Source organism: Electrophorus electricus, chromosome 7 (assembly GCF_013358815.1).
Source record: "Electrophorus electricus isolate fEleEle1 chromosome 7, fEleEle1.pri, whole genome shotgun sequence".
NCBI classification, from domain to species: Eukaryota; Metazoa; Chordata; class Actinopteri; order Gymnotiformes; family Gymnotidae; genus Electrophorus; species Electrophorus electricus.
The window spans coordinates 24,065,864-24,089,801 of NC_049541.1; the positions used below are offsets into that span (position 1 = coordinate 24,065,864).

The 23,938-nt window shown below is 37.9% G+C and overlaps 5 protein-coding genes and 1 non-coding gene across 9 annotated transcripts; 4 read left to right on the forward strand and 2 right to left on the reverse strand.

The window, feature by feature from the left end:
• Positions 1–1,933: 1,933 nt before the first annotated feature.
• tmem70 (transmembrane protein 70) lies at positions 1,934–3,678 on the reverse strand. The gene is made up of 3 exons (XM_027011056.2): positions 3,413–3,678; positions 2,685–2,784; positions 1,934–2,536 (listed from the first exon to the last, which is right to left on the reverse strand). Exons 1-3 carry the CDS (start codon positions 3,626–3,628, stop codon positions 2,091–2,093), a joined length of 762 nt encoding a protein of 253 aa, XP_026866857.2. The 5' UTR covers positions 3,629–3,678; the 3' UTR covers positions 1,934–2,090.
• Positions 3,679–3,932: 254 nt separating this feature from the next.
• elocb (elongin C paralog b) lies at positions 3,933–6,527 on the forward strand. 3 transcript variants are annotated; one of them, XM_027011067.2, is made up of 4 exons: positions 3,933–4,041; positions 4,493–4,517; positions 5,582–5,725; positions 6,006–6,527. In XM_027011067.2, exons 2-4 carry the CDS (start codon positions 4,514–4,516, stop codon positions 6,194–6,196), a joined length of 339 nt encoding a protein of 112 aa, XP_026866868.1. In that variant the 5' UTR covers positions 3,933–4,041; positions 4,493–4,513; the 3' UTR covers positions 6,197–6,527. The 3 variants fall into 3 exon arrangements, with proteins under 3 accessions (XP_026866868.1, XP_026866869.1, XP_026866870.1); XM_027011068.2 differs by lacking the exon at positions 3,933–4,041 and adding an exon at positions 4,052–4,135; XM_027011069.2 differs by lacking the exon at positions 3,933–4,041 and adding an exon at positions 4,108–4,187.
• Positions 6,528–7,364: 837 nt separating this feature from the next.
• Positions 7,365–11,944, forward strand: ube2w (ubiquitin-conjugating enzyme E2W (putative)). The gene is made up of 6 exons (XM_027011066.2): positions 7,365–7,626; positions 8,224–8,315; positions 8,571–8,673; positions 8,760–8,915; positions 9,043–9,118; positions 9,307–11,944. The coding sequence occupies exons 1-6, from the start codon at positions 7,612–7,614 to the stop codon at positions 9,318–9,320; spliced, it is 456 nt and encodes a 151-aa protein (XP_026866867.1). The 5' UTR covers positions 7,365–7,611; the 3' UTR covers positions 9,321–11,944.
• Positions 11,945–15,580: 3,636 nt separating this feature from the next.
• rdh10b (retinol dehydrogenase 10b) lies at positions 15,581–18,020 on the reverse strand. 2 transcript variants are annotated; one of them, XM_027011064.2, is made up of 6 exons: positions 17,449–18,020; positions 17,105–17,340; positions 16,868–16,966; positions 16,613–16,758; positions 16,339–16,446; positions 15,581–16,151 (listed from the first exon to the last, which is right to left on the reverse strand). In XM_027011064.2, the coding sequence occupies exons 1-6, from the start codon at positions 17,720–17,722 to the stop codon at positions 16,028–16,030; spliced, it is 987 nt and encodes a 328-aa protein (XP_026866865.1). In that variant the 5' UTR covers positions 17,723–18,020; the 3' UTR covers positions 15,581–16,027. The 2 variants fall into 2 exon arrangements, with proteins under 2 accessions (XP_026866865.1, XP_026866864.1); XM_027011063.2 differs by having other exon boundaries at positions 16,315–16,446; positions 17,449–18,019.
• Positions 18,021–18,264: 244 nt separating this feature from the next.
• On the forward strand, positions 18,265–21,699 carry rpl7 (ribosomal protein L7). Its single transcript, XM_027011065.2, has 7 exons — positions 18,265–18,361; positions 19,058–19,163; positions 19,290–19,456; positions 19,771–19,908; positions 20,217–20,326; positions 20,573–20,790; positions 21,647–21,699. The coding sequence occupies exons 1-6, from the start codon at positions 18,348–18,350 to the stop codon at positions 20,779–20,781; spliced, it is 744 nt and encodes a 247-aa protein (XP_026866866.1). The 5' UTR covers positions 18,265–18,347; the 3' UTR covers positions 20,782–20,790; positions 21,647–21,699.
• LOC113578082 lies at positions 19,607–19,689 on the forward strand. The gene has a single exon (XR_003410703.1). It is a non-coding gene; the product is annotated as a small nucleolar SNORD12/SNORD106 (small nucleolar RNA).
• Positions 21,700–23,938: the final 2,239 nt, after the last annotated feature.

Below are 23,938 nucleotides of genomic sequence, written 5' to 3' on the forward strand. Positions count from 1 at the left end.
CTGATGGAAATCTGTCAGCTTGTTACTTTGGACAAAAAGGCACAGGTATTCCTTTTTAAACGATTAAATGTCTGTATAACAGAAGCAGAAAGAAGTACTGATGTAACCTTTCAAAATAGCATCTGAACGAAGAGCAGTACTACAGCCCTCCCAAATGGTGATGGAGATTGTGCAATCAATTCTAATGATTAGATTTATGAGAAAGTTAATGTTTAACTAATGTTTAGATTTATGCAAAGTATGTATTATCCCTAGAGATTAAAGAGAAAGAATACATAAAACCAAAATTTTAGCTGTGACAATGCATGCCTTATTTGAATTTAAAAAACAAAACAAAACTGTAGTTATATGAAGAACCTACCACATTATCTTAATATGTTTTCAAAGGCAATGGAAAGGACTTGTGAATGGTTTTTGTATCAGAGAAGCCAACATACCTGTTTAACAATATGTGCCAAGAAAACGGATCCACATTCCAATAGATCATACCTCCTTTTATGGCATTGCATATTTTGAATTTTGCAAAAGTCTTGATAGTTTCATACAAATCTAACCATGGTCAATTTTTGTACCGAGTAGCTATATAGATTCCAGCATGTGCAATTGTGTTAAAAAATGCAGGGTAAATATCAGCTCAGTTGTAATCTGATTATTCTTATCTTAAGAGTTAAAACAATAAAGGTATAAATAGTATTTTCACACTATGCACATGAATGCAAATCTAAAACATTTACCAGCAATTGTGTATTGGAGAGAAAAAAATCTTACTTGTAATCATAGTGTAGTTTATATTTATTATGTCCATTCCATTGTAACACGGTGATCCCCTCACTGACAGATAATACACTGGTCCTGAACACAAACACCACAGTATTAGCAAGTAACAGCCTAAAATATCAATGAAGAACACTATATTTGGCAATATATGTATTAAAAAATAAATATATATATGTTTTAAAGTATATCTCTTGAGGCAAAACATTTTTACACACCAGTTTTATCCAAATTTAGGTGGTAAAATGCATATTTCCAAATATCAATTACTCCAGAAATATATTTCTTTCAAAACAGCATCTAGTGAAAATCCTGGTTCATGATGTTATCCACATTTCATAAATTTTCATAGGCTACAAACAGAATAAAAAAAACAGATGGCACTGATTTCAGTCATGACTTTTTTTAAGCCAAACTTTTTGCTGGTCTTACTTCAAAAAAACATATTCCATACAGTATAACACCACAACTGGTTCCATGTTAAATATACATACTGTATGTTATTTTTTACTTACCATCATATTCATACCGCAGTTATAGATTCTGAGGAACATAGGAGTTGCATTTCTGCAAAATCCCACTCAGCTCAACATATGGCCAAAATTCACATAAGATTGAGAACAATATAGGTGCATGGTTGTACAATGGTCGAATCCTAGCTGCAAGAAGCTGCTATACAAAATTTATATCAAAGGAATCAAAACCTCTAATGAAAATGGCAAGGTTTTTTTTTCTCTAAAATAGAAATGTTAAATAAGGAAACAACTACTGGAAAAAGAAGTCTTGGGCATATGCATCACATTTATTTTCAGAGAGCATAAAGTGGCTAGTGAGTTGTAGGAAAAAGGTAAGTGTTTCTAAAAAAAAAAGCAGGTGGTGACTGTTCATGTGAAAAACCTTGCTCATGATAGCTTGTAAGGTTTTACAAATACATGAAACATCTTGTGATAAAATATATTGAACTATTTCCAAGAAAAAAATCATATTCTAGAGAGGTAAATCTTTTGTCAAAAATATCAATAAATATAACATAGAAATATGCTATATTTATATATAAAAACTAAATAAAACAAACTAGTTTTCTTATACAAAACTAGATTCACTAAAACTTTCACTTTTAAATGCACTGACCATAAATAAAATTCAAGTATCATGGGCAGAAAATATAACACGCTTACTTTTATTTATAGTTTCAAATTTACACAAGTTACACAATTATAACTGAACATAATTCAATATTCAGGATACTGTTCATAACAGACCCATCTGAAGAGTTACAGTAACCCTGTCTGCAACCACTGATGAGTGAAAACCTGTTAATTTTTGTCAGGTTTGTTTACTTCTTCCATGTCAAATGAGAAGGGCTTATCATAACCCATGAGGTGATTGTAGTCATGTGGCAAGTCAAAGTGCATTGGGTTCACGAGCATTGACTGCTTCTTCACATAGAAACTAGTGAACAACCTGCTCATGTCTGGGATTCTGACATCACTCTGGTGAAACACTGTCTTTTTCTCCACCAGGAGCACATTGTAAGTGACAGCTGTGTACACGTCCGTTTGCTTGTTATAATAGAGGCGCACCACATAGCCTTTAGTGATGAGGTGGAGGAGTACTGGTGTTAGAAATGTGAAGAACCCAAGTAAGCCACAGAAGGCCACCTTCAGCACCAAACTGGAAATCCCAATGCCAGTCTTCATGAGGACATAGGGCATCACACACACACTGAACACAGTGGTAGAGTAGGAGAAAAACTTCACTCCTGCAATTCAAACAAAAATGTGTTAGGCTCATGAGAGAGCAACACAACTATGATGAATTCTTGGTTGTTTTCCCAACTGGAAATATTGACAAAAGCTAAATGTGAAATTACTTTAAAATCTGAGAACAAAGAATAAAAGGAGAAATACCAAGCACAGCCTTCCCCAGACTCCCTGTATAGATCAAAACTCCCTCCTCAGGGCTGGCCGATTGGGAGGAATAGCATCTTCCATAAACGTATGAATGAACCTTCCAAGGTAAGAATATACACTCAGAGGTGACGCTTTGAACTATACACAAATAACAACTATACACTTAAACATCTTCTTCGTCCCAGGTCTTTACATTATAGACAAGAGTTGGATAGACAAAAGTATTACTCATACCGAGTAATACGCTCGTAAGCACACCAAATAAACGATCATTGCAGTTCATTGCATATATGCAAACACCCTGCTATTGTTTATTTGACACTAATAACGGTGAAAATATAAAGGAGAGTGACAGTTATATTATTGGCTCGCGACGGTTGAAAGCGCTTGCTTGTACATTGACGTTAATGGAAAACAATGGCGTCAGAGTAAACCTTTAGGCAAGGAGAAATATGCCATGCTTAGTTATGTTACAGACAGCTTGAAGTTTTACGATGCATCAGTAACGGTTTTATCGTTGTCTGAACATTACATATACATTTATGACATTTAACAGACGCTCTTATCCAGACTTACAAAAGGTTCTTAGTCTAGTAAAGATATAAATTACTGTTTTGTAGCTTGCTAACGCTAGCTCTAAATGGCTAACTAATGTTTATGCAACGGATTATTGCTTACTCATTTGATATGACAAAGCATAAAATGTAGAATTATTAAATGTTTACCTTATTCGTTTCGGCTTTTAATAATGCCCTTTGTAATGGATAGTGTAAATTAACCTTTCTTGTCAAAGTTGCAGCATAGGTGTCAAAATCTTTACATTGCTTGTGAGTGTTGGTGGAAAGGTGAACACTGCCACGAAGGACGTTTCTTGAGCTATACTGCAACCCTGATAAAACACGTATCTGGTACATTATCGAAACGTTTTCAAACAACCGCATAACCAGCGGTAGCGAATGTGATCCAGAGCCACCTCGCAAACCCACCCGGAACAAATTTAATTCCGCTATGACAAATCCAACTCACGCAGTAATTTTGGAAGCACGCCACCATCAGTGTGGAGGACAACGGTAAATGGGTTGTAAAAAATACGTTAAACGAATTCCTTTGTCTATCCATATTTATACTTTCCCCACGATACATGAGACATGGTAGTAACGCTAATATTTATGTCTAAAATAAAGTTACATGGTCGTTGTACCGAAGACTTATAATTTGAAGGGTTTTTAACGGAACTGACTGTCTTGAAAGACTCCTGTTTCCTGTTGTGGACACAAGACAACAGGCATTCGCTAGCTATACACTTGAAATTATAGTTTGTCGTGGAAAATACGACGAATTATACAGTCCCAAGGTAAATACAGATGGTGTACAGTACACGGAACACATGTTGTCTAAGGTTTTTTTTCTCCCAGTCTGGTGATGCGTGTTCTAGTGCGTTCATCTTGGTAAGCTTACGTGAGTCAGCTAGCTAACTTAGCTAGCTACCTACTGTGCTAGGTAAGATATTAGTAGCTAACATTAGCTAAAAGGTTCCTGGGTAACGTACAGAATAGCCAGCAGAGATAGTATAATCAGTAATAATAGGACATCGTTGTATTACATTTACATTCATAGACGCGTTTATGCGGAACGATTTCCAAAAGTGTTTTGTTGTCTTTACAGAAAATTGATGGTAGCTTACTAGGAATATAAATTCCATATACATTGGGATATTAACAGTATTCTAAACCCGTTTGAACCCGTTTAAAATTTTGAATTAACCAGAATCGTTTTGTACTTATTAATATTGTTTATATTCTCAGATATAGAGAGGAACACAAAATATGGGTAAGCAATATTACTCTTCTTCTGTACTTTAGAGATTAGCTAGTGTAATCGAGTTGTGATCGCGAGGTCTGCTAACAGTACAATATTTTGCTTACTGTAGAACACTGACAAATTTGACGTTTGCAATCAATATAGATAATACGTTCTCCATTGTTTATATGCTATACATGTATGTCTTTTCTCAGCCCTCTCAGTTTGATGATGTTTTTCTAGTGTGTCAGAAGGCTAAATTAAAACAAAGCTTTCTGAAAGTACTGCAATTAAAAGACAATTCACAACGATCAATCAGTCATTAAGATGTCTAATGAAAACCTTTGAAAGTCTGTGAAGCATTTGCAACATTTTCTTCTATAGCGTGGTCATAAAATCCTAGTAGTATAGCATTCAGGTAAGATTTAAGGCAGTAAGTAAAAGGTGCACTGCAGAATGGATGTTGAAGCCCAGATTATTTACCATTACTAATTGGTGGACAAGTGGTCTAGCGCTACTGGAATAGAAATATGGTTTGAATACTCAAGTAAATCAGGTGTTTCTGAAGCACTTGGTTGTGTGTTTGTTTGTTTTTGTTTGTTTTGTTTTGTTTTTTCATTTTTATTTTGTTTGTAATTTTATTTTTTAAAAATAATTGGGGTAAATGGGTTGTTTTTATAGGAGAGTTTAGTTTAAGTAATGGACGTGATAAAAATATGTTAACAATAAAAAAACTTGTTTTGTGGTGGAAGCTTCTGTTTAATTAATTTTGTGTAGTAGTATTCAATACCTTGTGCATCACTATCAAGCATTTGTAATTACAAATAGTGCTTCTCATCAAATGTAAGTTGACTTACCTTATATTGTGGGCATGATGGCAATAATATGACAAATCTTAAGTGTTTCTACAGATCCCATAAAGTACAAATAACTGTTAATCATAGTAGTCACAATATTCACATTGTCACATATTGCTTAACAAGTGCTCATTTTTGTCTTGTACGTTTCATTACATGTATTTTGTTGTATAGAACTATTAAATAAAATAAATGAAGTCAGATGTTAAAAACTTCATAAAGTGACTCATTTTTCAGACTGTGAAGAGAAGACATATGGGGGCTGTGAAGGGCCAGATGCCATGTATGTGAAATTAATCTCTTCTGATGGCCATGAGTTCATTGTGAAGAGAGAACATGCGCTGACATCTGGAACAATTAAAGCAATGCTGAGTGGCCCTGGTGGGTAGTGTTTGATGTAATGCTGATAATACAAAATACATTTGCTTGTTAATGTTTAGCTATCACTTTTTTGCCATATGCTGTTTGCCACCAGCTATAGCTATGTTATTTGCTTCGTGAATAACATTTCAATATTTTTTCTTGTGTTATTGTGATGATTTTTAATGATGAATAATCATTAATAATAATGACTTTGCTTGACTTGATGTGTTCCTCTTTTTTAGTGTTTGAAAAAACATACATTGTCAATTTCTTACATGATTTTTTCTTTTCACAACAGGCCAGTTTGCTGAAAATGAAACCAATGAAGTTAATTTCAGAGAGATACCCTCCCATGTTCTCTCTAAAGTCTGCATGTATTTCACATACAAAGTACGGTACACAAACAGCTCCACAGAAATCCCAGAATTCCCCATTGCTCCAGAGATAGCCCTGGAACTTCTGATGGCAGCGAACTTCTTGGATTGTTAAACATGTGCATGCTCTTACATATGTAGAAAACACACAATCTCAGAAATGTATTTATTTGGTTTCCCCACAATATGGAATATTTGTGAGCAAAGTAGGTGAAGAAACATTAAAATGAGTGACGGCAGTGTTTTCCTATGTTACTTTTTAAAAAATCATAGTTATCAGTACATGTCAAAATTGGATCCATTTTCTTTCTATATAGCCGAATTAATAAAATATGCTTGCAAAATATGCTTACAGAAATTAATAACAATGCCATGATCTCTTCATGTGCTCAATGTGATAACTTCATTTGAACATTTTTGCCACATAAAAATTACACGAAAAAATATTTGGGACTTGTGTATTTTGTTTGTATCTTTCCACTATTCATCTTTTTGTCCGTTGTCCCTTGTTAATCCACATGCATTGCTCACCAGCTGTCGGGGCTGTTCGTGATGGTTGCTTAAACGTGGATATTTGTACTACTAGGAAAAAGACATCATTTTCTTCCATGAATGGTTAATTTCACCCCTGGCTATATTTTGTTTATTTTTTACTTGGTCTATTGCACATACTGCGGGTACCCCAGTAAAGCCCATTTACACCAAGTGGCAATGCGGTAATAGCGATACGCCCCTGGGTTAATCAGCGTAACCTTGTACACCAGTCGGGTGCGTGATCATGACCGCACTTATGTTCACGACAAACGGGGAAAATATGCTTTCGGGCCTATTTTGACTGTTATGGCGCGCAACAAACCAGTTGTTTCTATCTAGAAATTGTTTTCTAGCTATATCATGCAATCTAGGCTTATAATAAAAATAGACAATAATGAGGCTAATGCAAACATTTTTTTTCTGTTTGGTGTTTGAAGTTTTCGTAGTAAAATTACGGCAAAATTCCTTAGAAAGAAATCTGTCTTAGATTAACAGTTGCCGTTACCGAGCTGTTAACTCAATTTAATTATTGTTCCCAAGGGAGTAAGATATTTACGGTATCATCCCCAGTGCCGTTGTCACTGGGGGAATATTTTCCATTGTGCCCTTACACACTCGGATTACCGCGGTGAGTCGTGTCCGAGAAATGACAAGGGTCGCGGAGTACCGCATCTGCTGTAAAAACACGGAGCAGTTGGAGCTCTGCAGACAATTCTTGCTTTTAAAAGCGGTGGCGTTTCATACAACGAATCCTGACGGGGGCTAAACACTGAGATTAAAACGCATTGCGAGAACACCATTAAGAAGACAGTTACAAGTGTTTTAATCTTAACTACATTCATTGTATAAAGCGGTTGATCGAATTGTATCTTATTTCCTATCTAAAATTCATCAGTCAAGCTTGCAATGCACCCAAAAGGTTTCAATTGAATTCACAGAAAGGATCTGCGCAAACGTCATCTATCCACGCGCCTATCCAGTTAGGGGGGTTCCATCATGGCGTCAATGCAGGTGAGTGGCAACCTACAGTAAACAGTCGAGGAAATCCAAAAACCATTACAGATTTATTTTATTTCCTGAGCTAGTATTTGTACCCGTCCTCATTATGTTCGTGGTTATTAAAGTGCTATTCATTAATCGAGTTCTAGAATCGCAAATATTTAACAAGCCTGTCGTTAGCCAGCTATTACGTTAGCTAGCTTGTTTGCTAGCTCGGGTAGCTATATTATAACTAGCTACCCGGTCATCTATCTTAACAACATCCTCATAGTAACGGCTTTTGCAAATTTTAGCCAAAGGTCTGTAATCCCTGATAAGGAAAATAAATAGTTCTAATAATTCGTGTCGTCCAAAAATACTGTTGCCAGGCGTTAAGGATTTAAGATGACTATAGAAAGGAAGTTACGATAGTGGAGGTCAGGTGATAAGTGGTAACAGCTAATCTAGCTAGACATTTCAGGCATTTGAATAGCTAACTAGATAGCTAGCTGTTTGTATACTGAATGCAACTTTGCTAGTATTTCCTGTGATAGTTGTCTGAGGTGTATTTTCGTGATTCTTTGTTTAGGTTATATTTATGCTTTCTCTTGCAATGTTTTTAACCTATAGAAAAGGCTGCAAAAAGAACTGTTGGCTTTGCAAAGTGATCCACCCCCTGGGATGACACTGAATGAAAGGAGTGTGCAAAATACAATCACAGAGTAAGTGTCCCAATTTAAAATAATGTATTTACCAGAGCAATTACTAAAAAAAAAAAAAAGAATAATGGTAACGAGTCAAAAAAGCAAAAGATTTAATCTGCAGATAGATGTAAATACCTACAGGTATCCACAGTGCTTTTGACCCAGTGTTTTATCACATTCTCAATTTGTATGCAAGCTGTTCTGTTATATTATTCATACATGCAGGCATTAAAAAGTTGGATTGATTTTCTTGTCTATATTGTCTTTGTGTAGGTGGTTTATAGATATGGAGGGTGCTCCTGGTACTCTATACGAGGGTGAAAAATTCCAGCTGCTCTTCAAATTCAGCAGTCGTTATCCTTTTGACTCACCTCAGGTAAATTTTGTGTCTGGAGAATCGCATTAAATTGTTCAATCTGTTGTTAATCTATTGTTAATCCTCTCTTGCTCTTTCTTACTCAGGTAATGTTTACTGGAGAGAATATTCCTGTCCATCCACATGTGTACAGCAATGGACATATCTGTCTGTCCATTTTAACAGAGGACTGGTCCCCAGCACTCTCGGTTCAGTCTGTGTGTCTTAGCATTATCAGCATGCTCTCAAGTTGCAAAGAGAAGGTAAATGTTGTGGCTGTTATTAAACTCTGGTGGATTATTTGTTCAGATTATATAATAGGAAGCATGTGATGACTTAAATTTTTTGTTTGATTTTTGGTTTTTATTTTGTTTGGTGAACTCCGTGTAGCGACGCCCACCGGATAACTCATTTTATGTACGGACATGTAACAAAAACCCAAAGAAAACAAAGTGGTGGTATCATGGTAAGTCCATTGTTCTTGAACAGAACTTTCATGTATAGGGATTTATGGATTTAGCATCTTAAAACAAAAATACAAAGGGTTAACACACATTATTGCCTAATTATTTTAAATGAAATGATCATTTCAAAGCATGATTATGTTGCTGTTTTTCCTCCCTTTTCTCATTCATATTCTATTTCTCTTTGCAGATGATACATGCTAGTAGTGCTAGGACTTTTAGTATACTGTAATGGAAAACAGACTCACTGGTGGTACATCTGCACTTTTTTTGATATTCAGTCTTTGGCACTAGACTGAGCAAACAGACCTCTGTGGCTACTTGGGAAATGACCTTGGGGTCATGCACTTCAGCGGGCTGAAAACTACAGGAATGTAAACCTCCATATGTGCATATTATGAAGCAAAGCAGTCGTTGCAGTGTATGGGAGTCCAGTCCCTCAAACACCTCACTTCCTCCTTTTATTTTTTTTATTATTTTTTTTTATCATTTGGGGAATGACACATGATTCTCTCTCTCTCAAGCCTTGCCAGGTTGATGCCTTTTGTGCAATAATCATTTAAGCATGCTTAGGGTATCAAAGATAGACAGTCCAATGTGTAATCAGAAAACTGGGATCAAGCATTATAAGCAAAGACAACTTCTGGTTTTGTCTCACTGTAATATGCACTGTGAAATTTAAGAAGTGCACACTATTCTGTTTTGTCAATGTAGAGTAATGAAACCTTTGTTTGGCCAGAACCCAAATTCAAGGTAATAATGAATTTGTACTAGATTAGCAGAAGAACTATTCCAGCAGATGGTTGGTTATTGATGTACTGATACATAATGATATGAAAGAAAGGAATTGGCATCGGCCAAGGTCCATGCATTCTTTATGCACACACCTCTTCCCCACTGCCTGCAAAGAATTGATTTTAGAAAAAGAAACAGCCACTTAATCTTTCATGTAATGCTGTTACTTCAGGTTCTTTATGGATTTTATGTTTCTTGTTTAGTAGGTGAATGCTCTTAAATATTGCAGTGCTGGGAAAGACTTTTTTTTTTTTTCCCCCCCCCCTTTGCTAGTTGTTCTCTGCCATTTAAAACCCCAGTTGTTAATTGGTGAAAGAACTCTGCAACTGCCTGGAAACGGATCTGAGTCTATTAACAGAGCGTTTTAAACATGAAAATGTTAATCAAAGGCTGTTATTGCAGGACTAAGAATGATGTATGGCTGGGGCTTTAAGGCTAGCAACTTTCATTTGAATTTGTGTGATATAGGTTATGTTTTTGTTATTTAACTTTATTTAAACAAAAAGTTCTAATTAAAAAAAATAATATATTTTGAAATGAGTGCAGGTTTCTAGCATTTAATTTATGCACTGATGTAGTCTCAGCATATGTCAGCTGATGACCTTTAAATTGAAAACCATTTTGATAATGGAGCACACTTTTGATCTGAGGCAATGGAGTCATCGGCCAACTTCAGTCAAAAAGCACACTAGCTGTACTACAGTGGACCTCGGAAGTCCTATCTGCGCATTTAATTTAGACTCTTTTCTTAGAACTTGCTCTTATCCCTAGGGGGCAGTATAATCATTGGTATTAGGCATGCTGTATTCTTTGAAAAAATTCTGCCCAGTAAAATGACAGAACTGCAGGTGGTAGATGCAGGAATTTTACCTCGTAATAGGTTTCATGATGCTTTATCACTTACAAGTAAGCAAAAAGGCATTTTTGTCTCACTTCATATAGTGAATAAAAAAAGTAACAATTTGGTAAGGACAGCCGTATACATACATTTATTAAATTTGTCAATGGACAGACATCATTCCACTATGCTTTGTAATGTCTCCTCCTCCCTTCAGTTTGTTTATGTGCATGGACTATGACTTAGTTCAGTTTCACTTGTTGAAGTAGCATTATCAGAACAGGGATCCAATTTACCAAAACCAGAAATATCTAGCTCTGATATAGGAACCATTAAAGTTTCACCCTGCTGAAGCAAAAAATCTTGAAGAGCTAAAATACACTTAACAGTTGGTAGATCACTAGTAAGTTGTTGAAATAGTATTGCATTTTAATTATTAAATAAATTAGTTGGACTAAATCAATAATCATGCAGTAAAATGGGTTCAAATTCTATTAAACATTATATATTTTGTCATGGTTTGAAATATTAAGTGAGAACACTATGGTAGTGATTTTCTAAGGTTTGTGAGCCAACTATGGTCAGGAGCACTCTCAGCTTGAGATAAGGATCTAGTTGGGGATTATAGTGATTGCATGAACTCTTGTCACAGCGGATTTTGTTAATTTAGGTTAAATTCAATTTCATATTGGTCCTGGACACTGACCTGATGAAAGCCTAATGGCTATTAAAGCTGAATGATGGCAAGTTACCTTTTGCTGGTGAGTGAATCCAGCACACTTATGAATTTTGTATTCAAATAGCTCAAATGTCATGCCTTTTGTCTGAGCTCCTACTGACTCCAGTCCACAGGTTAACTTGGTAATGTTAAAGACCATTTGAAGCAACAATATGGGAATAATTTATTTGAGAAGGTCCTTCTGCAGCTTTCAGTTCTCTTTGATACATAGAGCAGAACTGTGTGTAAGTCAATTAATTTGATCATTCATCCTTCTTTTCAGTCACTTGTACAATGCAGGCAATAACCCCAAACATTGGAATGTATGCTAGACTCAAAAAATCTTGGGCAGACTAATAAATATCTGTACTTGTTCTTGAGAAACATAATTTCCTTGTTGTCATTTGTACAGAAAATGCAGTTTACATAATCCAATACCAACAAATCCAGATATGCAGCTCACAGCCCTTTCCTTTGCATTAGTGTTTCAGTTTTAGGAACCGCCTTGCGCAACACTTTTTTGTGCTTTTCCTGTTCCAGCACACCTGAATCATATTCTTCAGAACTCTGTGTTAAGGGAAAAAGAATAGATAGGTCAGCTGAAGAAGGTGAGGTTTTTTTTGGCATAAAACAATGTCAGTTGGGACTATTTAATGTATAAAACTACTGAATGCATGCATGTATGGTATCAAATATGAGTTTGTCACAATATAAAATCAGTATGCTTTAGCCATACATGTATATACAGTACATGTACTGAAAGAGAACACTCTCTTTAAGTGTTCATAATGTAAGTGAATAGGCACTTCTCTCTAAATGTGCAACTTCCATTTTTTTCTTATACTTGTACATCCTGTGGAAAAGCTCCATGGAACTTAGCCAATGGCAAGATGAGCTCAACCTGCAGCGAAACATCTGCTCTTCTCCTGCTTTGCATATGGTTCATTACCATGGGGCAATGGATTCCCTGACTCCCGCCCCGGGAACCAGATTAAAATGCAGTCAGTCTGACCTTTGTCTCTTATCATAGCAATGGAACTAGTGTGACTACCAGTCTGATGCTGTGACAAAAACATTCCCCGACACTGTGATTTCCAGTGATGGCATGGGTCATATTCCATATAGCAAATAAGTTCTTTTGTAAAATAGATAAGCATTAGTAGTCTGAGCCTGGTTTCCCTGAAGTTTACTCAGCCATTGCATTGTAGAGTAACTCACTCATAATGTTTTAGAAACGTAATAATTAAACTGGAACCTTTCACTGTACCTCTAAGTCAACATTAGAAGTGTAGCTATGTCTATTTTATTTATCCACAGTTAAAATGTTGCTGGGTCGCATACACTTTCATTCACTATTAGAGCTTTTGTACTTTATCAGAAGTAAAGTATAATTTTCCACCCGTTGCTGATAGTGAAAGGTAATATGCACATCAGGGAGCAGGGAAACAGGAACTTGTCCTAATGCAGTGAATTTTTTTTCCATCTGGCCATGTGTGTGGGTCACCCTGCTTTCCTGATAATAGGATGTCCATACACATACTGCATCTAATCTCCCTGGTGCATACGTTTAAAAGACTATTTTAAGACCTTTATGTTTGCATGTTTATTCATGCACTATTCGTTAAAAAAAATGTTCTACAGAACTGTTCTACAGTTCTATATTTTTTTAGGTAAGAGGGATTGTATATATTCACTCCTCACCCCTCTCACTTTATTAGAAAGTAACATTTCGTGGCTAATTATAGCCCAATTAATTATGCTAATTATGTTTCTATATCTAATTTGGATTTGGCAGTTCTTCATCAGTGGTCAATTTTGGCTGATGGCTGGTCTTTTGGGTGGCAGACTATTCGAAGCAAAGGAGGGAGCAAAAACGATGCTGTGCCTAATATACCAGCACAACCATGCTGTGGACTTGCCAGTGTCAATGCTATGTTGAGAAAGTTCCACTAACCCCAAGATGTTAAAGATGTGTGCTGAGCAGCTGACAGCTCCTCTACAGCACCTCTTCAATCTCTCTCTGAGGCTGAAGAAGGTGCCTACACTATGGAAGACTTCGTCTATCTTTCCAATGCCAAAGAACAGTCATCCAAGTGGCCTTCACGACTACAGACCGGTGGCGCTGACCTCACATGTTATGAAAACACTCGAGAGGCTTGTTCTGTGGCACCTGAGGTCTCAGCTGATGGACTATCTGGACCTATTGTAGTTTCCTTACTGGCCACGCATCGAAGCAGCAAAGCATTGTGAGTTATGTTCATCGACTTCTAGTGCCTTCAACACCATCCAGCCCTGCCTACTGAGAGAGAAACTGCTGGAGATGCACCTGCATCCTGCACCACATCCTTGATCACAGATTACCTTACAGGTTGGCCACAATACATCACATTGGATGGCTGTATCTCTAAGTCTGTGATCAGTAACACTGGTGCACCCCCAGGAACTGTGCTAGCACCGTTCCTCTTCACTGTCTACACATCAGACCTCCACATCAGCTGCCATCTCCAGAGGTTTTCTGATGACTCCTCCATTGTTTAATGCATCAACAAGGACAATGAGGAGTAGAGGTTTGATTGAGAGCTTCATGACATGGTGCTGTAAACATCATCTGAAACTCTACATCAGTAAAACCAAATAGATTATAGTGGATTATCAGAGGAGCAGAAGACCCCCTGCCCCTCTTTTCATTCAGGGGGCAGAAGTGGAGAGGGTGGTCTCCTACAAGTACCTTGGGGTACAGATAAATAACAAACTAAACTGATCACATAACACTGATGTCCTCTACAGGAATGGACAGAGTAGGCTGTTCTGGCAGAGGAGGCTGAGGTCTTTCAATGTGTGCAATTAACTGCTGAAGGTAATCTACCAGTCCATGGTAGCCAGTGTCCTCTTTTTTGCAGTGGTGTGGTGAAATGAAGGCTGGTGAGGCTGACAGACTGAATAAGATGGTGGGGAAAGCCAACTGTGTTGGGTCTGGAACTGGACAGTCTGGAGACAGTGAAGGAGAGGAGGATGAAGAACAAAATCAGGGCAATTATAGACAATCCCTCAGTGAAGGAAAGGAGGATGAAGAACAAAATCAGGGCAATTATAGACAATCCCTCTCACCCTCTCAATGAGGAACTGTGGCAGATGGGCAGTTCATTTAATCATAGACTCATTCCATCACAGTGTAGGATGGAAAGCTTCAGATGTTCTTTTGTACCCACTTCAATCAGACTATATAACAATAGCTGAGGAGACAGTCTGTCCTCATGCTGACCATCACCCTCCTTATACAATAACTCAAGAGCCTCTTTCTCCCACTTTCTACTGCACTAAACGTCTTGTTAATCATTACATTGTACGTACAGGTGTATATATATAGTTAATTCTAAATATATATATTTTCTTGTAGCTACATATATTACTGTTATAACTGCACACTGTTTACTATTGTTATTATTATTGTTGTGTGTGTGTATGTATATATATATATATATATATATATATATATATATATATATATATATATATATATATATACATACACACACACATGCATACACAAATTATTACTGATATTGTCTATAGTCCTATTAGACCTCCATGTTGTATACCTCACTAGTCACTGTGTATCACTAGGGGATGAGGTAGCAATTTGGCAGTTTTGTATAATTTAGTAATTGTCCCCATCGTTTTTATTTTTACTTTATTTCATTGTAATTCTACCTTTAACTCTATTTAGTCTGTGCTAGAGCTGCTATATCACCCAAATTTACCCCTTGGGATCAATAAAAGGAATCTTATCTTAGATGTGAGTTTGTAATAACAATGTAAGATAATATTATTGCTCATAAGATACATAATAAAGTGAGTGAGTGTAGGTAGGTCTTTCTGCTAAAATCAGTAGTGCCTATACTTGCTAGCTAAGGAGTTATAAGAAATACAGTTGTGTATGGTAAGGGTTTATGCAGATGCACATTTACTTTTGAAACAAGCCTGACTTTTTGTTTTTAGTCAATATTATATAGAAAAACAGTGTAGAATTTTTAGAAATATAAAAACCTAGCCTCTTGGACACTTATAAGATGTTGCTAGACACAGTGGGACAAACATGCACTGACATGTCAGTTAGAAACAATTTTAACAAAGATTTTATTGTAACATTCTTATATAATTCACCTCTAAATAAACAATGTTTTGTGTTTTCAGGATAATACACCCAATGAAGTGACAAGACATCAGCTAGAAGGAACAGTCTCGTCAACTCATCATGTTAAGTAGAAAGCAGTGGAAAAAAAGATCTATATACAAGACCCTATTGCACATTCTTACAGTAACATACTGCATAATTCATAATCAAATAGGCTGATCAGCGTACATATCACTGATTCTGAAATTACCTTGGTTAAAAACAAATGTAGGCAGCTACACAAGTAGAAATACATATATATTTACATTATGTTCTTACTGAAATGTATAGTTTGTGTGTGCTACCAAGGAACCTGATTGCACTGAGCATATCGAAGAACCAGTGGCAGAGTGTCCATTCATGCTGTGGGGATGGGAAGTGGGAATCTACATCCCAGGTTTCATCCCATTGTTGTTTGTGGACTCTTTTCGCTGAGCCAGGAAGGGATACATGCATTTATCAGCACCAAGAAAACGGTACATGCACACGATGGCATCAAATGGCAAAACCCTGAAATGCGTGCGCGCACACACACACACACACACACACACACACACACACACACACACACCTTTAATAAATGGTGACTTAAAAAAAAAAAGAAAATAGCAAAGAATAAAGTAAGCCTTGCAACAGAAGGCAACATAAATGAAATGCAGACTGGCTGACATACGTTTTCATGAAGGTGACCACGTACATTGTTCGTGGTGTGCAGACCATCGGCTGGTCTGTGAGGATGGCTCTCATGGCTCGTTCCACACAGTACTCTGCCTTCAGTGGAGGGAAAAACGGTGCCATCTCCTTCCTGTGTATCAGGTGATGCATTAAAACCTACTTCAAGCACTTTGAATTGCCACTACATATGAAAAGGGTTATATAAATAAATTTGCCTTGCCATCAAAGTCTACAGTAAAACAGATATTATTAAGCCATTTTATGAGTGCTACCAGACTGAAGGGTTACAAGCTTACCTGATTTTGCAACCTTTGAACATGCCTGTGTCCACCAGAAACGGACAGACCAGAGTCATCTTAATCCCGTCTTTACTGGCTGCCTTCAACTCATGACTCAGGGACTCATGGAAACCTATGGCACCAAATTTGCTCGCACAATAATCCTGTAAATATGACAAGTGATGCAGTTTAATAAAACCACCATTAACATTTTTGAGAAGATCTAATCTTATGCGACTGTGTTAAACATTGACTGCATGTATGACATGATACCTCCACACCAGCAGTACTAAATAGACCCAAAGAGCTGGCCACAGTCACAATGTGTCCTTGATTTAACTCCAGCATCTTGGGAAGAAATGCCTTGGTAGTCTGTAAAGAACACAACTACATTAACACAAGATCCATGTATATAGTGCACTGACCAGTAATTTATAAAATGCCTCACTCTATGTTAACGATCCTCCTGACTATATTTTTATACACTTAAACGTTGACCAGCATACTCACCCAGAAATGTGCATGGCAGTTCACCATCATAGTCTTTTCAATTAATTCATCCGGACATTCAAGTAGATGGTGTCCTGAAACTACTCCGGCGTTGTTGATGAGAAAAGTGACATTTCCCACTTCTCGTCGAACCTTCTCTGCTGTTGAATACACACTTTCGCGCTTGCTAACATCACACACATAGGTGTAAACTTGGGGCTGAAATAACTGCAACTCTCCAACGCTGTTTCTAAATCCTACGAACAGAACCATTGACAGGTCACGTTAACGTTCAACTGTAGCAGCTTCCGACATGTAATCATCCTGGGTCCTATAAAATGGTTAATTTGGATTTCTGCATTTACCCTTTGGAGGGACCATCTCTCGGTAAATGTCCCGCACAAGCTCTGCCGTCTCCTCATTTGCTCGTCGATTGACGTCCCAGAGCACGAGGGTCGCGCGACGTCGGGCGAACTCCGCAGCAAATAACCGTCCCAGTCCACTACCGCCTCCGGTTATTACACACACCTGACCCTCCACACTCTTCTCCTCGGGCTTAATTAACCACTTCGCTCCGGCCAAAACAAAAGACCACATTACTTTGAAAGATACAACGAAAAATTCAACGACGATATTCATCGTAAAACGTAGCTATAGAGTTAGCTAGTGGTACCAGGTACGAGCAATGTGCACCGAAGAAATAAAGCGTGTCTAAAATCGTAAATAGCTGACCTAGCTATCTATCTAAGTGTAGACAAGCGAGAAATTAAACGAGAAATCAAGTGGTCGAGAATAATCAGTAGCTAGCTACTATCAATGTTTGTAGTCGGAGAAACTTCTGCACCAGCAAAGAAGTTTGTATCCAACTTTTAACACATGTCTGCTTTGCATTGACGTAAACAGCTAACTGCGAATCATATTTGATTTACATGACATCTCCACCCACACTTTGTGACAAATATGACATGAAGATTAGATGTCCTTGGCTACTCGAAAGCATTTGTGATGCCAGAGACAGATGACAACAAAAGCCAAAATGCTTTTTTGCGAACCGTTTAAAACGTTTTAATAAATTTAAACCGCGTTTAGTCCGTGTAAAATACCACAAACCATATTTGTGATTTTTCTCTCCTGAGTAATCACATCTAGATCGTTTGCTTATATAAGTCAGGCAATATAAATGTATACCTAATCCTTACCGGAAGTTTAAGGACGCATAAGACTTCTCTGCGCATGCGTAAAGGTCTCTTTTACTGTGGGGATAATGGCGGGTGAAACGTAAGTTGGAAACCTTGTCATTTAAATCGTCTGCCATCAGCTTGAGTATAACCTTTTACCAGACGTTTGCAAACCATAAGTACTGTTAAAACACTCATATATACCGTGACGTAGAAATTGCGAACTGGTGGAATATTAAAAGTATAAAGTTGATCATGGGTTAAAACCGGTTGAGTTCAAGCAACGTGTATTAAAATGGCCTATATCATTATATTGCGTTAGCTAGTGTTGGCTTTGAGAAATGTTTGTATATGGGTAACTATCGGTTAATGGGGCATATTTTAATAAATATGTGTTAAAGTTTACCAACGGTTGGGTAAAATACTTGCTAGCTAACGTGTCTGGCGTAATGTTAACAGTTTTACATTTCAGTCAAATGAAAACAAGTTGCTTGCAGTGAGGCAAACACGCAGAAACCTTTGTTGAGTTAAACTGTTTGCAAATGTTCATGTTGCAGTTGTAACCGCTTAGGTTTTGCCACATTGTGGACAGTTGTATATAGCTAGCTAGCTATGCTAGCAGCATGAGGTTGACGAGTAACGTTATGGGGACGTTCTTATTTTATTTATTGCATGGAAACCGTACAACTAGTGTACAGTTCCCAAAACATAGTGTGTCGTGGCCCGTTTACCTAACTTCAAAGCAGCAGCTAACACGCTGTGCACACCAATAGCAGTTTCATTCTTAATTATTTAGGGAAAAGAAGAAGGTTCCATCAGTCCCCGAAAGCCTCTTGAAGAAGAGGAAACGCTATGCCACGGTTAAGGCAATGCGCCTGAAGGCCCACAAGGCTGAGAAGAAGGTTGGTGGCTCCGAGATGTGCAAACATCTGTTTTATTTTTTTTTTTTTGTGTGTGTGTGTATATATGCAACATATGTATGCTGTTTTGTTGAGAGATACTCTTACCTGACTTGCTTATTTCCCCAGGCACGCAGAGTCACCCGGAAACTCATCTACAAGCGAGCTGAGTGCTACCACAAGGAGTACCGGGAGATGTACAGGCGCGAGATCCGCATGCACAGAATGGCTCGCAAAGCAGGCAATTTCTATGTCCCTGCTGAGCCCAAACTGGCATTCGTGATCAGGATAAGAGGGTAAGAACACCAGCAACAAGGTTCCCTAATTTTAAGGAATTTTCACCCCAAAAGGCTGCCTTGGCTAGCTGTGAATAACAGCAGTCTTTGGGGGCATCCTGGGGCGAAGTGTTCCTTTAACTCCTCTGTAGTGTTTGCGGTTGTCGCACAGTGGTTAATGATGTTGCTCTTTTTTCCCCGTCTTAACGACCATGGTGATTCCTCTGAAAATAAGCCAATTTCTCTGAAACCACAAATTCTTAGTGAATGGTAACGTAACGTCTCTGTTGAAAGATGATAATGTGGCTTGCGCTGTCTCTTTCCCTCCCTCCCAGCATCAATGGCGTCAGCCCCAAAGTGCGCAAGGTGCTGCAGCTGCTGCGGCTCCGTCAGATCTTCAACGGCGTCTTTGTCAAGCTCAACAAGGCTTCCATTAACATGCTCAGAATCGCCGAGCCCTACATTGCTTGGGGGTATGGAATCTTCAATTTTGATTTTTAGCTTTGTTAGAGTAATGAACTGCAAATCATTTAGATGCGTCTGGACATTTGGAAAAGTTGCATATTTGTTTATGCATTTGGCACATGCCCTTACCCAGAGCAACGTGCAACTTCAATCATGTTAGAGTTAGGCGGATATAGTGTTAGGAGTCTTGGACAAGGACTTAATGGTATGGTGTCGTGCACCTGCCCAGATATGGAATTGAACCCCCATTCCCCCAGGGAAAAGCAGTATTGTTACCCACTACAGCTTAATGGCAGTGCTTAACTGTCTCATGTAGGTATCCCAACCTGAAATCTGTGCGTGAGCTGATCTACAAGCGTGGATACGGCAAGATCAATAAGCAGCGTATCCCCCTGACAGACAACTCGCTCATTGAGAAGAACCTTGGTAAGTATGCTGATTGTAAAGTATGTTAATATGATGCTTCCAAGTGGCATTTAACAGTGGATGATGAAGAAAATGAACATTTGAGCCTGCAAAATTTTCACATGTGCTGATGCCAGTTATTTTAACTGGAGCTCTGGCCAGGCTTAAACATTTTAATGTATATGCCAGTGGCATACGGTTGTTCAAATTTTTAGGATGGGTGTTGCCTCCCCTATCTTTACACGCCAATGCATATGTACTTCCCAGGCAGGACCGGAATCATCTGTGTTGAAGATCTCATCCATGAGATCTACACTGTTGGGAAGAACTTTAAATCTGCCAACAACTTCCTGTGGCCATTCAAGCTCTCATCTCCTCGTGGTGGCATGAACAAGAAGACCACTCACTTTGTTGAGGGAGGAGATGCTGGAAACCGGGAGGACCAGATCAACCGACTCATAAGGAGGATGAACTAACAGCAAATGGTGGGCAGGCGCGCACACTGCATATACCCAAAACTACGCTTCTTGGGCATGTGTGGCTTATAGTGAATGCCCTTTGTTGTATTCATCTACTGTTTTAGGTCATATACTTTAAATAGTATGTTTATAATGTATAGCACTATAGTAGTATAAAGTACTATAACATGGTATAAGTCGTGGTTCTGGGGAAGTCAATGAAGACTTGCATGAGAACTTGGTGGTTTCTGTATTGGTGAATTTAGGAATTTGTCATTTAGTCATCAAGGTCTAAGACCCAGCTCCCCTTTACTGAATGCATACATGCATGAGACCTTTTTGGCCTAATTGAATGCCCGTTGTTTGTATTTAACGCATCACAACTTGCTCAGTTGTTTTGAAAGGTTTATTATGCATGCTGTCGAAGTCAAGCTTGCACTATAATTCCACTTTTAAGATATTTGACCCAAAAACACAGGGAGTGGTGGTTAAGCTTTGTGCAGCACTGAACATATTTTGAAGTATTAACTGGCGGAGACGGTGTTCTATAGATCGGCAGTGCTCTAGTGAGTCCTTGCAGTCATGTCTTTGTAGCAAATGGGCATGCCTCATCTCAGCGGTTCTGAGCTATTTAGGTGTTCTATAGATGCATCTAATTTGTTTATGCATGAATGGTAGTGTTGCTTTCAGTGTGAAAGGATGTCATCCAGGGAGTGAAGCTATTGTGCAATGCCTTAGAGCTGACCATCGTTCTTTGCAGATGCGTGTTGCAGTACAGTGCTAGAGTCTAGATCTGCCTTGTAAAGATTGTTTTGGGAGGGAGGGGGTTTATACTGATGTATTTTTTCCATTTTCTAATTCTAAACCTTCTTTTTCTTGGCAGGTGTACTTGGGACATTTTTTTTTGTCTGACAATAAATATCTTCTGAAATTCAAGCTCTGTGTGTGTGTGTGTATAACCGTGTTCCTCCAGTCATAAGTGAGAAGCAGTTGCAAGGCATGCAAATTTGATGCTTAATGCAAGGAGTATAATTGTTACTTATCTTGTTCTCTTACTGCATGGGTAAAAGATGCCTCTTGGAGGAGCAAGTAGTTCTAGACAACCTACTTGGCTTTGGCAGGTTTTACAGGACTACTATGTGGCTTGTAGATAGACTGATTGAACTGGTGCAATAATTTGTCTTTTGATTTGGAATGAGATCAATATAACCTAGTCTCACATTTGGCTGTAATGTTCATCCTGAAAACATCACCTAGGTAACATGGGATTGGATATATCCCTAAAAGAGGGTTCTATTAGAACAGAATGTTCTAGTGAGCATTAGGGGGTTAATGAGGACTGAATATTTGGGGGGGGGGGCACCTGGTGGGGGTCCATGCTGCCTAACATTCCCCATGGTATACAGTGTTGACAGAAACTTTCATTTGTGGTGTACTTATGAATAATGCATGTACACTCCTGTACAAATTCATTTATTTGATCTTTTATGGATGTGTACCATTTTGAACAATCCACTCACCATTTTCAAGGTAATTATACAATCAAAATACTGTTCCACTGGCACAAACTACCAATCTGAGGAAAAGATGTAACTGAGTAAATGCAGAAATGACTGGATTGTCATACACTGTGCAGGTTATATATCTGTTATGGGAAGTTGCACTTCTTACTGTGGGTAATTCAATGAGACATGCATTGTGAATATGAGTACTAAGGTACATTTATGAGTTGATCACTGCATTTTTTTTTTTTTTTTCCCCTGGTGATGAAACTTAATATAGGTGATTAGTTCTATATATATATATATATAGGTGTTCCAAAATGAGACTTGACAAGGAATTCTAACAAAAGAAGCCATAAAAGTGCTTTTAAGTTATACAAAACCTGAGAACTCCCTTGTACTTGCATATTTCTCTATAAAAAAATATGGTTTGTTGTACAGAACGATGCAAATGAAGCCGAATTCCATAACCTTATAAATGCATACGAAAAGGCACGAATGATGGCATAGTTGAAGCAGGAAATAGGGTCCTGCCTAAATTGTCCAAAAAAAAAAGTTACATGAGATGACCCATGCAATCTGTACTTAGGTTTTTGCAGATTATAGGCTATATGCAATTAAAAGTAACAACCTTTTTATGTACCACACAAAATATTTTATAGCTTATTTTGAAGTTTGTACTATATGGCAGTTATTCCACACACCCAGAAAACGAGTAACCCACACATTCATCCCACCAACTCGAGGGGTATTTTAATATAAAGTGCCGTTGTCTTCATCCAGCAGAGGGCGCTGCTGTGTCAATCACTGGAACTAGGTTTCTGTAGAGGTTTATGAATAAAATGCAACGCAAATTGCGGCAATGTTCTTTTCTAACAGGTATAGTAGTTTTATTGTCCATAGTGTTGAAAATGAGCGGAACAAATGATAACTTGTATGTATATTATTTCCTCTAATTAAATCAACATCTGTAATGCATGCTTAACAGTAATGTGCAGTTTTCTGCATGATAGTTTGTATTGTGGGAGATTCATTTTGATATTGTGATGTGCCTTGGGGATTTTGTGTAAATGACAGGAATGTGTGTAACATCACAGCAAGGAGAAAATTATCTGCTGCCTTGAATACTGCCACTGAAGCAAAGTAATCATCAAGAAACCACGAAAGGAATGCGGGTAGGCATATTTTGTAAGAGCATTTTGCTGCTCATATTCAAGTCCTCTGGGCTCATTTGAATACTTTGTCAGAGAATGGATTACTAGTCAACTCAACATAAACAACAGACTGGCTAGTGTTTGCATCCAGTCTTCACAAAAGCCATTTATGGATGCCTGCCTCAGCCAGTCTGTTGTGTGGAGACCTAATATGATTTTGTCATGGGCAATAAATCTGCTTTGTCTTTGTCATATTTGATTAATCTGGAGTGCAACCACAGGTTTCAGATTCATTGATTCAAACAATCCTATCTCTCTCTCTCGCACACACACTAATATATATATATATATATATATATACACACACACACACACACACAATCGTCCACCTTGTCTTTAATAATGCGGGAGCATATCCTATGTCTAGGGTGTAGCCTAAGTGTCCTCCTTTGCATAAAAGCATTTCCATCAGTGTTAAGTATCAAATGCTGTCACAGACAAACATTTCCTGTCATGCAA

Excerpts from the sequence above, each read along its gene's own strand:
- tmem70 (XM_027011056.2), bottom strand. The coding sequence starts at position 3,628 with ATGCGGTTGTTTGAAAACGTTTCGATAATGTACCAGATACGTGTTTTA. Across the intron at positions 2,785-3,412 it reads TAAAAGCCGAAACGAATAAG|GTTCATTCATACGTTTATGG; the intron begins GTAAACATTTAA and ends TTACCTTGGAAG. Across the intron at positions 2,537-2,684 it reads TCTGGGGAAGGCTGTGCTTG|GAGTGAAGTTTTTCTCCTAC; the intron begins GTATTTCTCCTT and ends TTTGAATTGCAG.
- elocb (XM_027011067.2), top strand. Across the intron at positions 5,726-6,005 it reads AGCAATGCTGAGTGGCCCTG|GCCAGTTTGCTGAAAATGAA; the intron begins GTGGGTAGTGTT and ends TTTTCACAACAG.
- ube2w (XM_027011066.2), top strand. Across the intron at positions 8,674-8,759 it reads ATCCTTTTGACTCACCTCAG|GTAATGTTTACTGGAGAGAA; the intron begins GTAAATTTTGTG and ends TTTCTTACTCAG. Across the intron at positions 8,916-9,042 it reads TCTCAAGTTGCAAAGAGAAG|CGACGCCCACCGGATAACTC; the intron begins GTAAATGTTGTG and ends AACTCCGTGTAG.
- rdh10b (XM_027011063.2), bottom strand. The coding sequence starts at position 17,722 with ATGAATATCGTCGTTGAATTTTTCGTTGTATCTTTCAAAGTAATGTGG. Across the intron at positions 17,341-17,448 it reads AGAGATGGTCCCTCCAAAGG|GATTTAGAAACAGCGTTGGA; the intron begins GTAAATGCAGAA and ends TTCTGTTCGTAG. Across the intron at positions 16,447-16,612 it reads TTCAAAGGTTGCAAAATCAG|GAAGGAGATGGCACCGTTTT; the intron begins GTAAGCTTGTAA and ends CCTGATACACAG.
- rpl7 (XM_027011065.2), top strand. Across the intron at positions 19,457-19,770 it reads TTCGTGATCAGGATAAGAGG|CATCAATGGCGTCAGCCCCA; the intron begins GTAAGAACACCA and ends CCTCCCTCCCAG. Across the intron at positions 20,327-20,572 it reads GCTCATTGAGAAGAACCTTG|GCAGGACCGGAATCATCTGT; the intron begins GTAAGTATGCTG and ends TGTACTTCCCAG.